An 18163-nucleotide genomic window follows, 5' to 3' on the forward strand; every position below is an offset into this window, starting at 1 on the left:
CACAATATTGAATTCAATCAAGATGAATCACTTCAACTGGGACTGTGGCTTAGTGGTAGAGTGCTTGCCTAGCATGCATGAAGCCCTGGGTTCGAGTCCTCTGCACCACATATACAGAAAAAGCTAGAAGTGGCGCTGTGGCTCAAGTGGTAGAGTGCTAGCCTTGGGCAAAAAGAAGCGAGGGACAGTGTTCAGGCCTTGAGTTCAAGCCCCACAACTGGAAAAAAAAAAAAAGCTTAAGTTTATAGCCCATTAGATTAACATGACTTGGTAAGTGAAAGTACCCAAATTAAATGCAGCAAAAACTTTCTACGTTTACTTACTTATGGTCTTCTCCTGAAGTGTTAGAATCATTATTTGGTGTTACTGATGGTGTTCCAGATCCCACTAACATCGGCTAGTTTAAAAAACAGAAAAATGACAATGATATTCAACCTCGAAGTTTCTTTCTTTTTTGAGGGGGGGTGGGGGTGGGGGGCCAGTCCTGGCGCTTCGACTCAGGGCCTGAGCACTGTCCCTGGCTTCTTTTTGCTCAAGGCTAGCACTCTGCCACTTGAGCCACAGTGCCTCTTCTGGCCTTTTCTAGATATGTGGTGCTGAGGAATAATAGAACCCAGGGCTTCATGCACCCTTGCTACTAGGCCATATTCCCAGCCCAACCTCAAAGTTTCATAAAAGAAAAAAATTACAGATGAAGCTTTACATAAGCATGCATGAACCACCAATATTAAAGCTCTTCCAAATTTTCTTGTACATAGGAATATAGCCAGAAGTAAGTTCAAAGTAACATTTAGGGTAGTTTCCAAAGCTCCAAAAATTTTAAATGATATTCAGCTTGAATTCCCTTGTAAAGTCATATAGTCAAAACATCCAGTCCGCTTGCACTCACTTTTACCACTAGCCCAGAAATATTCCCTCTTGCTGCTGTCTCTAAAAATACACACAATGCTAGAGCTGCAGAGAACTCCCAATGCCCTTCTTATCTCCCAGGCTTGAAGGGAAGAGGGGAGTGTCAACTCTAAGACTGGTCAGAAGACTGCAATTCATTATTTTTGAATATTTTAGACAAGAAGTATTTGAACAGAAATAATTCTAATGAAAGCTTCTGGATACTGGAACTAACATTTTGCTTTCTTCAAGTTAGTTTAGTAATAATAGATAGTGATTGAACATTTACTGCCTATTAATAGGCATAATTTCACTGGTGATTAAAAATAGGCATCACTATCATTCTTGTTAAATCAGTACATACTAGGGCACAAAGAAACAACCTGCTTAATGTCACAGATAATAATGGTAGAGAATCAAGCTGAACCCAGGCCTGTTGACCCCAAAGCTGGCTGGGCTACTCTGCTCTTCTACCACTCACTCATATGGAGTCCTATGACAACATTCCACTTAGAAAACATAAAAGTGTCTTTTAAGAGTTTTACTTACATACAACATAAAACCTTAAATTTTCTTGAAATATAGATTGCCAAATGTCTGTTAAGTCTAAAAATGTTTCAAATATTCCAACAATTGCTTATAAATTAGAAAATTTATGTATCAGTGGAGAATTTTGGAGAACTCAGAAAAGAATGAACATGGAAAATATTCCATACCTTTGAATCTTTTGGCTTTTTTTTCTTGCCTTTGTTTTTTACCTTGGTAAAACCAAACTAAAAAATGGAGGGGGGGGGGAAAAAGATCAATAAACATTCAAATAGAAGCATTATAAAGCTGAACATAAACCATATTCACTTTCATAAAACTAGTCATAAGTTAAACTTGTCATAATTTAAATATAGTTTAATTAGTAAAAATAATTCAATAGTACGCCAGCACAAATGGCATGACATAATAGAAAAGAGAAAAAGTTTAATGATCCTAATGTTAAAACTAAAGTTAAACTGCCCCAACATTTACGAGGCAAGCACTCTTTTTTTTTTTTTTTGGCCAGTCCTGGGGCTTGGACTCAGGGCCTGAGCACTGTCCCTGGCTTCTTTTTGCTCAAGGCTAGCACTCTGCCACTTGAGCCACAGCGCCACTTCTAGCCATTTTCTGTATATGTGGTGCTGGGGAATTGAACCCAAGGCCTCATGTATACGAGGCAAGCACTCTTGCCACTAGGCCATATCCCCAGCCCTTGCCCTAACATATAAAACTAATTTTCAACAAGGATTTATGTTATTTCCAGTAACTAATCAGACTTTTTGTTTTTGCTATTAGGAGCTTGTGATGCTAGACTTGTTTGCTCATGGTTGTACTCTTCCACTTGAGCCATGCCTACAGCCTGAGACCAGAGATGGAATCTCAAAGACTTCTTTGCCTGGGCTGACTTTAAGCCACATTCTTGCTGATCTCTGCCTCCTCAGTAACTAGGATTATGGGACTCTGCCACTACAGGTTCAGCTGAATCTCTTTGTTTCTCCTTCCAGAGCAAAATATTATATTTTTCTTGCCCCAAGAAGTCTTCCTTTTCTCTTTCATGAAACATTATGAAGAATAACTTAATCCTCAGAGTGTGCTGATTAGTGCTCCGACTCTTAAGAGGAAGAGAATGACGTTAACTATCTAATGAACTACTTATACCTTACTCAGAGTCCTTATTTGGTTCTGAAATGCTACCTGGCCGTGCAAATAAACACTGACCTGGCTCTTCCTCACTTTCTTTGATGAACACAAATTAGAATCTAAGATTAAAATTAAGTCAAGTAGCTTACCGGTGCTTCACCACTGTCTTGTTTCCTTAATACAGTACAGCGGCTGTCTGTGGGAAGAAAAAAAGGTTGTGTGAGAAATGCTATTTACATTTCCATACCATAGACTATAACCTACCCTTAAACTACTCTTGGGATACCAAGGAGAGACTACATTCTATTCCTGATTGACTGTGACACAGTTTTAATGAAAAGCTAAGGGCAAAACAACCAGTTAAATCGGAAGCCAACTACACAGAGCCATACAACTTCAATCTAGTCAGCATAATGAGTGTATCTTCTGGGTGCCGTCAATACTGGGAGGTGGGACTATAGAGACATACAAGACAGTCCATGATATCAACACACTCATGTTCTACTGGAAAAAGATACCTGTAACCCATGTTTGAAGCACAGCAATGAAATAAAAGGAAGTCTTTAGGGAAGCAGATAAGGAGGGTCACTAAGGCAATCACATGAGCAGTGACAGAATGCAGGAAAGCACAAGGTAGTGCTGATTAGTCAGAAGTAGTGCATGGGGTCAGAGAACAGATGGGAAGAGAGATAATGATTCCAAACGAATATGAATGTGTTATGTAGGCAAATGTTTCCTGCAAAGAATAATTATGAAGTCAAGAGTTCTAGCAGCAATATAAAAGGAAGATTAGATGAAACCCAGTTTGAAGGCTGCTACAAGTCTAATAATGGAAAGATAACTGAAGTCCTGGCCTTGGAAGTGGGATGGACAAGAAAGGATAGATCAAAGATAAACCTTGTTTAGACTGGTGACAAAGTAGCTAAGAACGGGGGGGGGGGGGGGGGAAGGGGGGGAATCTAGACTAATCTCAGGGTTTCCTGCTTAAGAACTAGACATATAACAACATTATTAAATAAGGTAATTTAGTATGCCTGTAATCCCAGCTACTTGGGAGACAGAATTCAAAAGGACTGCAGCTCAAAGCCTGCCAGGCGAAAAGTTGGCAAGATCCCTTCTCAATCATTAAGTCAAGTGTGCTGGTATGTGCCTGTGAGTACATGTATTCAGGAGGCTGTAGGTAGGAGGTCCAAGGCCCCAGGCATTGACAAGAAAAACAACAGCAAATTGGAGCCCATACCTGAAAAGTAACACATATGAAAAAAAAAAAAAAAAGAAAAAGGTCTGGAGACCTGGCTCAGCAGTAGAGTGGCTACTTAGCAAAGTACAAGGTCCTAAGTTCAAATCACAGTTATATAAATATATTTTACATATAAACTATATATAACATACTATATTTCATATAATATATCCTGTATAGTATGATATAAAGTACTTTAAATGAAAGAAATAAAACTGTAAAGATCTGAGATGGAAAACAATGTTATTAGACTAGAAAACCTGTTGAGATGACCGATAATTTGTAGGGTACTTCTGGCTGCATGCCTAGAAGCAGGCAGACAGTGATAGCTAGATGCACTGAGTATTTCAGGTACAGAGCCTAAGAAAAGGGGAGAATGAAGAACGCATATGAGGAGATTGGGGATTGTGCTCTTGTTGGTTGTCTTTCTGTGTGATCCAGACATGCATGAAGTTTTGAAAGCTCGGTCCCAGGACAGCATTTTCTTCCTACCAGCAACAAACTAAAAGCAATAAATTGAGGCTATCAAGTAAAGTGTCACTTCTCCTCAGGAAACAGCACCTTGAAAAGATAAAGCTGTCTATATCTAAGAAAGCACATTCCAAACAAGAGTAAGCGATTCAGTTTCTTACAGTGTACTTGAACTTTATAATGTGACAGTGTTGTTCAAGGTCTGACCTGTGACATATACCATTTGACACTCCTGACAATAGAATGCTCACATAATATATAAAATAATGTAATACTCACATAACAATATACAAATGCTAAGAAATAGTGAGGGAAGAGACCATCCAGGACAAATAGGATCAAAGATAAGAAATTAAAATAACAAGAATATTAGAATTTTGAAGTTAGAGAAGGATCCACATAGACTGTGCACTCAGAATCATTTCATTTAATGATGAGGAAATAAAGTCAAAGAGAAGGTATGGAACTGACTATTCTAGCTGGCCTTGTTCTGCCAGGTTTAACTCCATGCCATTACTCAAACAGGCCTTACAATTCCCCACTTCTCAAAGCCTGAGCACTCACCTATCCAATTCTACTTCTACCTCAAACTCCACCCATTCCACAGCTTTCTTCTTACTGAGAGAACCAAAGTGTAGAGTACTTCCCTTGAAATCCTCAAATCAGTCCTTCCTCTCACCCTTCCTCCTCAAAGAGTTACTGCTGTCAATCATAAATCCAATTGGACCATAATAATTTTCATTATGCCCCAAAGTATTTTAGTAAGCTATGTCCTTCACAGATTATTTCCCCTAAAAATGTAATATTTATAACATAAATTAAAAAAAAACTTGGTTCACATACCCATTATATCGAAGAATTCATCTAAAGCACTATGCAATGCTGGGAACTTGTCTCTGTGTTCTTCTAGCAGCCATATTAAACAACGTGCTTCTTTTAAGGATGTTGGCTCACAGAAGAAATCAAGTTTCTTTCCTTCTATGGAGCCTAGTTTATGACCGTATTTCTCATTCCAGAGAAAAGTCATGATGCTAAAGTCAAGCTCCTTAAGAGATGCTCCATATCGAGAAAGAAAAGGTCCTGTGGCATCTAAGCCTACAATAAAAACAAAACCCAAATCACATGAAAAGAGAAATTACTTTATTAAAATCACATTGAGTTTCATATAATTGAAAGTGGTTCCATTTACAGTTTGTTTCTATTTTCATTTAAATATTCAAGTTTTTTTCATCTAGGCTGGTATTCTATCACTTGAGTTCTGGCTTTTTGGTGGCTAACTGAAGATAAGAGTCCATGGCCTTTCCTCCCTAAGCTGACTTGAACTGCAATCCTCAGATCTCAGCCTCCTAAGTAACTAGGATTATAAAGTAGCATTTAAAAAGTCATACATGATAAAACAGGAACATGAAGAAGGATTCAGCATCCCTTCTTTCTAAATTACATCTCTCTGGAGTATAAGAGGACTTACCAAAGCTATTAAGCTTCTGGAGCCAGGTTGCTAATTTGGGCTCCACTTCTTTAAGCTCACTCAAAACATGCAGAAATATTCTTGTTTTTACTCTATTTTTTTCTTGAATCAAGTGACGAATTACATAGTCTACTGCTTCATTGAGAAAATTTCTGCTAGAAAAACATGTTGTATAGTCTTCTGTGCTCAGAACTTTCCACGAAAGCAATTCTTTGAGAAGCTTGGAAGTATTCAATATACCAGATTTAATCTTGTCAGCATACTGCTTTATGCACTGAAGAATTCTGTCATCAAGGAACTGACAGTTCTGAACAGTGTCTATGGTTTCTAAGAACAATAAACAGGGAATTAAAAGAAATATAAAACTCACAAAAATTCAAACTTAGAAACAATGTAATGACATATAAGAAGTCATGACAGATGAGCTCTTTCTTTAAATTAGGAACATTATTTACCAATACCTCTGAAAAGACATGAAAGTTCACATTTAACACCTATAAAAAGTGAGTACCTTCTGCCTTTTATTTGCTATCATTTAAGAAAAAGCATCTGAAACCTATTCCCTTGACACCCTTAACTCAGTCTCAATACCTATTTAGTTGTTACAAAGGCAAAGTTAGTAAGTCATTGAAAACTTTTTCACCAGGAAAGAAAATTTGGATTGATTTATCAAACACTGTTGGAATAAAAAACAAAGGGGAAAAGACTTCATTCTGGGAGCTGACCCACAATAGTAGAAAATAGGGAAAACTTACTTCAAATGAAAACTGAAAACATACTGGCCAACCTGTACATGAGAACAATAAAAGTCTATGGACACTGCCCTGATAATCAGGGAATGAAGAGGTAATCAAGCCAGAAGGCCGACTTATTAAACTCTATGAGATCTATGCACTGCCTTTTTTTTAAAAATCAGAACACAGTATTATTTCAGATAAGTAGCTAACAGTTCAACATATGAAAGTTAAATCCAGATAGCAGAATGAATGACGCTCTGTCAAACACTCAACATGGAAGTCAGATATTATGTCCATTTTCACTTTGCGGAAGTAACAGTCTGCCTAGGGTTGGTAGTAAGACAGCACATATAATTACTGTATACTGATTATAAAAAGTGTTCATTGTACCAACTCACTTGCTTTCCTCTACAGTAATAGAAGGTAGTATTAAGATGACAACTGAAATCTGTACTTCAATTCAGCACTGATTAACAAGACAGCTTATAAGATAAATATGCATATTTGTACTTGTGAACAAGCAGATACCATTCTTTTTTATGCCCTGGACTTGCATACCTTTCTGATCTTCATTTTTAGGTGGATTACTTTCTCTTAAGTCTTCTTCCAGTCTTTCTTGTGCTAACTTTTTTGCCTCTTGTTTTTGGATCTTTCTTTTCAGTTTTTTGTCTTCTTTCAGTCTTAGCTTCTCTAGGCTGATAAATATTTACAATCAGTGGTATTTTATCTGACATAGTAAGTTTAACTATTTTCCTCTGCTTATTGGAGAAACCATTCTCCAAGCAACAGGTTAGACATTTTTCTTTTTAATTAGAATCTCACATCTTCTGTTCAACATAAGGGTACTTGCTTCATGAAAACAAAAATATCAATGACTAAGTGACTTCTAATTAAGGATATAACATACAAATTGCACAGATGTTATTTCCATGTATATAAATTACAACATCAGGTACATAGGAATAGAACAAATTACTCCTGCAAAATAATATATGCAAATTTAAAAAGATTCCATACTAAAACACAATTTTCCCAATAATGACCCACAACATGGGGATTTGGTTGATATGAATAGAGTGAATTATTTCCAACAAAAAATCCTGTTCTTTTTTTGCTTGGTCACAATTGAAATTCTCACCTCAAAAAAAAAAAAGCACTTTGTAGAATGAAAAACAAGAAGCAGGATCAAAAAGAAAAAAAAGATCAGAATTATTTGATCTGAAAAAAAGATAGAGAGAGGGAATAACTTAGACAGTACACTGGATAGTTCAAGTTACAAGATAGCTCTAGGGGTTCAAACATTTGTGGAAGATAATTAAATAGAAAAAAAAGTTTTTGGAATTAAAGTTCAAACAACTGAGAGATAAATATGTAATTTCCCCCAAATGTCAAATGTATTACTCAAAATATGAAATGCCATAATGTTACCTATAAATTCAACAACTAATGACTCTGAATCAAATTTTTATATTTCATTTGATATCCATTTAAACACATTTAGCATAGTTATTTGGATATAAAATGTGTACAGCCAATTTTAGAAACAGTGTAATTTAGAAATGTACATTTTTAATAGTATTATATTAAAAAAGACATCATACAACTACTATTGTGAAAAAAAATCTTACCTAGAACACTTCTGTTTCAGAATAGGTCTTGGAGGAACCTTTTCTTTTATGACCTTGTGTTCAAACTTCAAATAAAACAAAGACATCCAAAATTTGTCTCATACTCCCATGACATAAAGCACAAAACCACAAGTAACAAGTATTTCAGGAACACACACAATGTTCAGTCTGATAGACAACAGTGATGATGTTCTGACCCAGACAAAAGCCCAGAAAGCTTTAACAAATAATATACTGAAAAGAGGAACAAGAGTAGACACACTTTAGGAAGATATTTTTTTAATTAAAAGCTGAAGCTCTAATAAGTTATAAATATCATTATAACTACATACTCCTATTACCCAAGTAGTGAAGTTTAAAGTACCTCCACCCTAAAGAACCCCACCCCCACCAATTACTAAGTCTGCAGAGGATTAAGAAAAAATTATCGAGTAAAAATAATAAAACTTAAATGTAAAAAGTCTCTTCCTCTTATTAAAGGTTAAGAAAAATGATAAAAAAGAATAAAAATAGTAAAACAGAAATGTAAACAGTCTTATTAGGAAATAAAAGAAGGCAGTAATACTTCACTACAATGTGAATCCTAATGTTTCCTGTATTTTCTTAACCAACATAACTGTTGGGTATTTTTTCCTGGAAAAGACAAGATCCAAATCACAGAACTTCTAAAAATTTACATTATGTTTTTTATATCATGTAAATGTTTGGTTACTTCTCAGTAAAGTTTCCCCATTAATAAATACTTACTTCACATTTTACTTGACCACCACTGTTGAAGATAATAATTTTAGAGATGGTTCCTTCACAGTCAGGTGTAAGACAGATGCCTTGCAGAAAATCCTATTTGATTGGAAAGAGAATGTGATGTGTAGAGTGGAACAATCTACATGTGGACACTCTTTTTTTTTTTTTTGTTTATTGGAGCTTGAATTCAGAGCCTGGGTCGTGTCCCTGAGCTCTTTTGCTCAAGACTAGCACTCTACTACTTTGAACCACAACTCTACTTATGATTTTCTGGTGGTTAATTAGAGATGAGTCTCACAAATTTTCCTGCCTAGGCTGGCTTTGAACTGTGATCCTCAGATTTCAGTCTCCTGAGTTGCTAGGATTACAAGTGTGAGCCACCAGCACCCAGTGTGTATACCATTCAATCACTAAGAACAGTCAAAATACAGCACAGAATACCCTTTAGGGAAGCTCTGCAAGTCCTGTTCACTCCCTCACGATTGTCAGAGCTCCAGAAGAAAGAGTACACCCTCCAGGTGTGGGGGTGCTCTAGTTAATGCAAGGTGGGCTGCCATGAAATACAGTATGTCTAACCCAGAATCTTTGAGAAACACCTCTTGGCCGAGTTACTGCTCTTTTCTTTCTGATATGGGAACATGCTCCAGAAAAGGGCCACATTTCAACTAGGATTCAGAAAAAAGAGCATGGCCCCAAAGAACTGAGCTGCCACAGCTTAACCCTGACCAATAACTGAAAACTTCAGGACAAATAATATAACCAAACAATAAAACTCTCTTTGTAAATCAAAAGACATCCACATTATACCAGCATACATTAGTTAAGTTGACCAATTCATAGAAGTTACTTATCAGTTGTGGGGCTTGAACTCTGGGCCTGGGTGCTGTCCCTGAGCTCTTTAGCTCAAGGCTAGCGCTCTACCATTTGAATCACAGCACTACTTCAGGTTTTCTGGTGGTTAATTGGAGATAAGGGTCTCATGGAATTTCTGGCCCAGGCTGGCTTTGAATTGGGATCCTTAGAACTCAACCTCCTCCAAGTAGCTAGGATTACAGGTGTGAGCCACTGGCTCCCGGCTACATAGAAGGTATTTAGAACTGTGGGAAGAGGGCATGAAGAGAAAGAGAAGATGGCAATTCAAATTTAAGAGAAATTCAATTTAAGTAAGGCAGACATAGCAGAAGTGGCTATGGTGATAGCTTTGGTCACAGCATTGTATCTCTACGTAACAGGTGAAAAAAAAAATTTTTTTTTGGGGGGGGGGGGCAGTCCTGGGCCTTAGACTCAGGGCCTGAGCACCATCCCTGGCTTCTTCCTGCTCAAGGCTAGCACTCTGCCACCTGAGCCACAGCGCCCCTTCTGGCCGTTTTCCATATATGTGGTGCTGGGGAATCGAACCGAGAGCTTCATGTGTAGGAGGCAAGCACTCTTGCCACTAGGCCATATTCCCAGCCCCAACAGGTGAAAATTTGTTTCTGTCAAATGAATAATTCCTACTGCTAAAATACCTACCAAAAAAAACTTCCATTTTTAAAAAGCTAGTAAAAATAGTGTCTATATAGGTCTACGTAGTTTAGCATATAAAAAACAAATAAAATTTGTTATAAATTATAAAACTTGGCTCTCTTTCAAAGTATTTTTAAACTGTTTTTGTTTATTTTAGCTCTCAGGGGAATATGTATGAATTTAAAAGACAAATTTCATACCATGTTATCAGCCTGAAAACAACACATGTTCCCTACAAAAAATGATGAACAGGAACTAACCTTTAAGGTAAATATTCTAAGATCATAGGTGACATACAAATGAACATAGAATACCAAGTAATATCAAACTGTCATATTAGTTGGAAGTTGATTCCCAATGTTTTATACTCTGTTCACGTAAAGCAATATTTTCAGTATTGTGACAGTTTATTACAAATGCCTCTGGAATCCTTGTCACTTTTCTTGACTGCTTAGTGGTTTCAGACAATTCCAATTTTGTTTCATATACCTTTTACACAACTAGTATTAGATATATTACTGCTGTGTCTCAAAGCATTTGGTATAAGGAAATTGTAAGGTCCACTCCCCGGGAGGGCTCCATGCAGATGCCCCCCACCTATTTAGGTCTGTGCCCAATACCAGCGTTAACTAGATAACTGGCACACCTAGGAGGCAGTTAACTCCTCCTTCTCTGAGGTTACATCCAATCTACCTGGCCATACCTCCTGCCTTTCCCTATTTAATCTGGCTCAGCACGAGTCCCTGTTCTCTTTCCTTTTCTTTCTTGCGCTCTCTCTCTTTTCTCTTCTTCCTTTCCCTCTGTCTCCCAATGCCTCCATCTTGTGTGGGATGGCAGTTTGCTCTCCTCTCAATAAACTCCTCTGCCTGAACCATATGGCTGGCTTCCTTTCCTTTCTGGTGAACCTTACAGAAACCACCATAAGAAAGTATAAAATTGGGGCTGGAAGTATGGCCTAGTGGCAAGAGTGCTTGCCTCCTACACATGAAGCTCTCAGTTCGATTCCCCAGCACCACATATATGGAAAACGGCCAGAGGGGGCGCTGTGGCTCAAGTGGCAGAGTGCTAGCCTTGAGCAAGAAGAGGCCAGGGACAGTGCTCAGGCCCTGAGTCCAAGGCCCAGGACTGGCCAAAAAAAAAAAAAGAAAGAAAGTATAAAATTAAAGCTGAGAATGTGCCTTAGTGGTAGAGTGCTTGCTTAGCATGCATGAAGCCCTGGATTCGATTCCTCAGTCCCACATAAATAGAAAAGGCTGGAAGTGGCACTGTGGCTCAAGTGGTAGAGTGCTAGCCTTGTGAGACTCAGGGACAGAGCCCAGGTTCCAAGTTCATGCCCCAGGACCAGCAAAAAAAAAAAAAAAGTTGATTTCTTAGTTCATTTAATCTTATCAAATCCTGGTAGAAAATAAAAATTTTGAGACATTAAAAAAACTGTCTAAAACAGTGTATAATTTGAAGTGTGCATTTTATTTTATTTTTTGTTTGTTTGTTTTGTTTTGTTTTGGCCAGTCCTAGGCCGTGAACCCAGGGCCTGAGCACTGTCCCTGGCTTTACTCAAGGGGAGGGAGACAAAAACAAACCCTTAAGCCAAGTGTGATGGCTTAAACACACTTAATCCCAGCTAGGTGGGAGGCACAGAAAGAAGGATCAAGGTTTTAGACCAATCTTGGGCAAAACTGTGAAACATTATCCAGAAAGTAACTAAAGCACTAAAGGGCCGGGGTATGGCTGTAGCACAAGGCCCCCAGTTCAAACTACAGCACTGACAAAACAAAAAAACAACATGTCTTCTTTTTAATTCTTAAAGCATTATAAAAACTTTCTAAACATATTGTTTCTAAACATGTTTGTGAAGTAATTTATATCTCCTTGAGACTTTTCTGAAGATTTTTAGAGGAAAAATGAAGGACAAATTAACATAGAATGTTAACAGAGAATGTCATTATGCCTTACCTTGTCAATTTTATCATTAAAGGTTGTTGTTTTTAACTTCTTCCAGCAGTTCATGTGAAATTCTATTTTACAGTACTGGCAACAGCTGATTCGTATAAAACCCTGAGTTTTCAAAAACAATTAATTCACATTTTAAAAATGACTCTGCACATATTCACTTGTAACATACATACTGAGAGAAAGAGATGCTGAATTCATCTACATATATAACTAGAATAACATCTCCTTGAGGGGGAGCATAATACTTCTGTACCCAACATGCTTAGTCCCAGATAGGACATTTCCACAGTGGACAGTATGCTTGCTCTCCTTTGCCACATACCACATATTACACAAATATTACTTCATTTGATTAACTAGAGATATGGGGCAGCTATTAGCTCCATGGATAAACTGGTATCTTAACCATTTGTTTAGTGCCAGACTTTGTCTCAAGTCAAGTCTTGGAGATCATTCAGTAATCTGTCTTCTCACGTCACTCACTGTCTCATCGGTTCTAAATCTCCATGTGAGATGTTAAGTCCAGGGCAAGGAATAGCCAAGGAACATAAAAGTGCCAGTGAGCCAGAGGACATGTGTGCCTCTGAGAACAGAACTTACCCTTATAACAAGAGCAAAATTTTGCCAGTTAATGTACCATTGTACATTCACTATTTACCTTGAAGTCTGGATCAGTTATGTATATCTGAATTTTAGAATAACCATGGCATTTCTGATAGCAACAAACAGCATCTGGCACTGGAGGAAATCTACATTCTTCAACAAACTTTTCTAACAGCATCTGAAATAAACAAAAATTTTATTATTATAAAGTCAATAAAATGATTGTAATTTCAATAATCTCCTACCAGAAATGTATTTTCATCAGTGTAGAATGACTAAACTAGCCAGGCACTGGTAGTTCATGCCTGTAACCCTAGCTACTCAGGAGGTTGAGATATGTGGATCTCAGTTCCAAGCCAGCTGGGCAGGAAAGTCTTTAGACTCTTATCTCAATCAACCAACTAGAAGCAAAGGTGTGGCTCAAGTGGAAGAGTGCTAGCCTTACGCAAAGCAGTGCCTAGGGCAATGGCTTTGACGGAGAGACACAAAAAATGACTAAGAACAAACTATATTCAACTTGAAAAAGGCTTTCTTCAGGTCTTGGCCTTGAATTCTGGGCCTAGGAGCTATCCCTCAGCCTTTTTTGCTCAAGGCTAGCATGCTGCCACTTCAGCACCACTTCTGCTTTTTCTGTGATTATTGTAAGAGTCTCACAGACTTTCCTGCACAGGCTTCAAACCATGATCCTTAGATCTGAGCATCCCGAGTAGCTAGGATTACAGGTGTGATCCACCAGTGCCTGGCTAAGTTTTTTTCTTTAAAAAACAATGCTGATACAGAAAAGTGTCCAGAGGATTGAAAAGAATATCATTTTCAGAATTTCAGAGAATAAAAATCTGGTCCAGATTGTTTTTGAGATATGGTTTCAATAGCTTTTACCCAAGCTGGCATTGAACTACAATCCTATCTCTGCTTCTGGGGATTACAGGTATGTATCACCATGTCTAGCTCTGCATTACTCATCCATTTATCATTTGATAGACACTTGGACCGGTTCACGTTTGGGCTATTACGAACATTCATAGGTATATTTGTATAGACTCTAGGACTGGAATCGCTGGGACTTTTCCCCAAAGCAGCTGAATCATTTTATATTACATTACAATCAGCAATCTTAAGAATATTCTCGATTTATTTATATCCTAGAGGGTACTTATTGCCTACCTACATCTTAGTGAGTGCGAAGTGATAATTAACTATGCTTTTCACTTGCATATCTCAAAAGTAAAATGATATTGTGCAAATTGGCCATCTCTATACTTTCTCTACAGAAATGACTTTGTAGATTCTTTAATTAGATTATTTTATCATTTTAATTAGATTATTTTTGTAGATTCTTAATTAAATTATTTAACTTATTTCTACTGAGTTGTAAAAGCTGCCGCTCGTGATTTTTAAAAGCTTTAGTCAAAACTAGGTTCTGTAGATTTGTGAATTCATTGTCAGTAAAGACCTAACACTTGATTTAGCCTTTCTGAATATAGTAATATAAAAAATTCTAATGGCTCTGAACATGACACAAAGTTCATACTTTGAGTCTTCAAGTGCTCAGTAACTAGTGACCAAAGTAAAAGAACAGTGTTGTACCTTCCTCTAAGCACAACCAGTACAGCACACAACTTATTTATGTACAGGCTGACATCAGAATGTCTGGATTTGAGTTCAACCTCCACCACTGCCCTGCTGTCTACCTTGGAGCTCAGAACTTGATTCCCTCGACTCGAGGCCCCTCATCTTACAACAAGAAGGGATCACAGCAGCTAAGCCTCCCGGCTTGGAAGGTTTGGGACTGGCACATAAGAGATGCCAGAGGGGCTGGGAATATGGCCTAGTGGCAAGAGTGCTGGCTTCATATACATGAGGCCCTGGGTTAGATTCCCCAGCACCACATATATAGAAAATGGCCAGAAGTGGCGCTGTGGCTCAAGTGGCAGAGTGCTAGCCTTGAGCAAAAAAGAAGCCAGGGACAGTGCTCAGGCCCTGAGTCCAAGCCCCAGGACTGGCAAAAAATAAAAAAAAAAGAGTCGCCAGGGATTTTCATCAGTCTTTACTGGAGCTGTTGTCAGGCAGTGTGGATGGAGTACTGCTACCTCTGTCTTCAGTCTCTTACTGAGATACTAAGAAATACTTGAGGAAATAAAAAGTTACCTTTATTTTCTCTGGATGAGACTCTTCAATAATCACATTACTTGTGGGCCAAGTTAGCACACCAGGAAGACGACAAATCAAAGTTTTTGCCTTTTCAAAATGATTGAGGGCTTCTAGAAATCTAAAGTCATAATTTAAAAAAGAAGTTCAGAAAGATGTGATATGATTTTTCATTCACTGCAGAAGTTATCAAGATCTCAAGCTTACTAGGACGAGTAAATTTGATAAATGACTAGATAGAAATACTCAAGGTATAATACATTTAAAAAATCACTAGGGCATTGTTGCTATTTGCAACATAGCAATATAAATAAAACAAAACACAATTATGTTCTGGGATCTGGCTTTGTTATGGCAAGTTATGCATGAGGCCTTTTAAGAGCTTTAAGTATTCTATTCACTAAAGAATACTAGGGGCTGGGAATGTGGCTTAGTGGTAGAGTGCTTGCCTAGCATGCACGAAGCCTTAAGTTTGATTTCTCAGCACCACATAAATGGAAAAAGCTGGAAATGGTGCGGTGGCTCAAGTGGTAGAGTGATAGCCTTGAGCAAAAAGAAGCCAGGAATAGTGCTCAGGCCCTGAGTTCAAGCCCCAGGACGAGAGAGAGAGAGAGAGAGAGAGGAGAGAGAGAGAGAGAGAGAGAGAGAGAGAGAGAATGTATGTACCACTCATTTTCATGTTTATTTATTTTCAAGAAATAGGTATTTAATCAGAAAATTTTGCTTTCAATATGTTTTTGGATATCTTCTCAACTAGTTTGGCTCCAAGTTAATATGAAAACACCATTCGTGTCATTCTATGTCTATTACCCAAAAAGATGGAACCACAGGGCAGGTACTACCATACCTCACTCATAATTTGTGTGTGTGTGTGTATGCACATGTGTGTGAGTGTGCGCACTAGTGCTGGGGCTTGAATTCAGAGCCTTCTGCTCTCACTTGGACTTTTCCCTCAAGGATGGTTAGTACTCACTCTGCCTCCGAAGCGACATTCTACTTTGGGGTTTTTTTGCTGGTGAATTGGAGATAAGAGTCTCCCAGGTCTGTCTGCTGGGCTAGCTTCAAACCACAATCCTTAAATCTCAGCCTACTAAGCAGCTAGTATTACAGGCATGAGCTAACAGTACCCAGCTCACAATGAAAATTTCAAAGTGTTCTTTTTTATATTATTTCAGTCACCATTAATAGAAGATACTTACTAAAGGGTATGAAATGACTCAGGTTAAATCATTCTACTATTGATTTTCTTACTGGGTTCAATATTAGGAAGCACCAGAAGCTACACTTACAGTTCTTGATTAATAATTGATACAGAGGGGGCTGGGAATATGGCCTAGTGGCAAGAGTGCTTGCCTCGTATACATGAGGCCCTGGGTTCGATTCCTCAGCACCACATATACAGAAAATGGCCAGAAGTGGCGCTGTGGCTCAAGTGGCAGAGTGCTAGCCTTGAGCAAAAAAGAAGCCAGGGACAGTGCTCAGGCCCTGAGTTCACGGCCTAGGACTGGCCAAAAAAAAAAAAAAAAAATTGATACAGAGATGCTAGCTACACAAAGTAAATAAAAATCATGACATCATCACACAAAAATATTAAAAATAATTCCAGCCAAAGGGATCATAATTACATTAGAGTTCAAGTGAGTATCAGCCTGAAGCTTAGCGTCATTTCTACTAACCTGTTTTTTTTCAAATATACTTTCCCAATCCCACAGTAGGCCAAGCAATCAAGTCCCTCATTGGGATAGTGTTCAATAATCCTCTTAAACTGGTTTTCAGCCTCAGATAATTCCTTTAATAGCAATGAGAACAAAAATCACTTATGTGAAGAAAACTTACTGGAATAGGGTTTACTTGAAAATTTATTATATATACAATATACATAATGTTTTAAAAAACTATCAAAAGTTCCTATGTTTCTGTATTTATTTCATTTTCTCAGAAATTATATAAATTTTTTACCATGTTGCTACTCTGGCAGTCACATGGAAACGCATTTACTAGTGTCAATACTAAATATAGCAAATGATGTGTTCGTTCTTCTTTAAGATTGACTTCAGTGCAAATACACCACAATATGCATCCCAGGAAGTGCTGTTCCCTTCCCATTCTCCTTCAGGCTTTTGTAGTACAGAACAAATGCTCTACCTTAAAAACTGAGCTTTAGTAAAAACTTGACAGAGTACACTCTTGAATATTCTCAATGGGAAATCTATGTGTTTTAATAAATTTTATATTTGGCAAAAATCCAAAAGTATTTAGTTGTACAAACTAGTAACCCAGGTGTGGGTGTAAAAGGAAATGTAACTACAAAACTGGGGCTTGCAAGCAGCTTTGAGGTCAGTACCAAAGGAGGCATTCAAAACTGTTCAAGAATGGCTGGGAATATGGCCTGGTGGCAAGAGTGTTTGCCTCGTATACATGAAGCCCTGGGTTCGATTCCCCAGCAACCACATACATAGAAAACGACCAGAAGTGGTGCTGTGGCTCAAGTGGCAGAGTGCTAGCCTTGAGCAAAAAGAAGTCAAGGACAGTGCTCAGGCCCTGAGTCCAAGGCCCAGGACTGGCAAAAAACAAAAACAAGAACAAAACTGTTCAAGACCAGGACTGTGCTGGCATCAATACACAGCTTAAGGGACTACTCTGGTGAACAGCTTTCAAATGTGACAGTTCTAGCATATTTTTGTGTGTTTATTTATATCATTCTCATGATTTTACAATATACTATAAATCCAACATTTATTCCTTCAATTCTGATAGTTTGGTAAAATATAGTATTAGTTTGGTAAAATACAGTATTTATTATTCTGTCAATACACAAATTAAAATGATAAAGCTGTCTCCCAAATTCTATTGAAAATGGAATTAGATAGGTATTAATGGAAGACACTCCATCAGTCATATCATGAACAAAAAAGAGAACCCTATGAAGAATAGAGCCTTGGAAGTGAGTGGTACATGAAAAAAAGTTTGATATTAATTGGGTGACAATTTAGTTTAAGCTTTCATCTAAGAAAGAAAGCTTAGAGCACAAGTGGGCATGAAGGGCATTATACTTGAATCATCCTAAATCATCTTAGCATTTACAGAAAACCAGAAATCATGAAAAGGA

General features: G+C 37.8%; 1 protein-coding gene across 7 annotated transcripts in view; it reads right to left on the reverse strand.

The window, feature by feature from the left end:
* The window catches only part of Ttc3 (tetratricopeptide repeat domain 3), a 108021-nt gene that overhangs the window by 34510 nt on the left and 55348 nt on the right, over positions 1-18163 (reverse strand). For all 7 annotated transcript variants that reach the window (XM_048346234.1, XM_048346233.1, XM_048346235.1 and 4 more), the window contains 12 exons: positions 16731-16843; positions 15055-15175; positions 12962-13084; positions 12304-12405; positions 8848-8940; positions 8101-8165; positions 7031-7167; positions 5736-6062; positions 5111-5362; positions 2706-2752; positions 1605-1661; positions 324-397 (listed from right to left, as the gene is read on the reverse strand). In XM_048346234.1, coding sequence (XP_048202191.1) covers positions 324-397; positions 1605-1661; positions 2706-2752; positions 5111-5362; positions 5736-6062; positions 7031-7167; positions 8101-8165; positions 8848-8940; positions 12304-12405; positions 12962-13084; positions 15055-15175; positions 16731-16843 — 1511 coding nt within the window. The remainder of the gene's footprint in view (positions 1-323; positions 398-1604; positions 1662-2705; positions 2753-5110; positions 5363-5735; positions 6063-7030; positions 7168-8100; positions 8166-8847; positions 8941-12303; positions 12406-12961; positions 13085-15054; positions 15176-16730; positions 16844-18163) is intronic.

Source organism: Perognathus longimembris, chromosome 5 (genome assembly GCF_023159225.1).
Source record: "Perognathus longimembris pacificus isolate PPM17 chromosome 5, ASM2315922v1, whole genome shotgun sequence".
In the NCBI taxonomy this organism is placed as follows: Eukaryota; Metazoa; Chordata; class Mammalia; order Rodentia; family Heteromyidae; genus Perognathus; species Perognathus longimembris.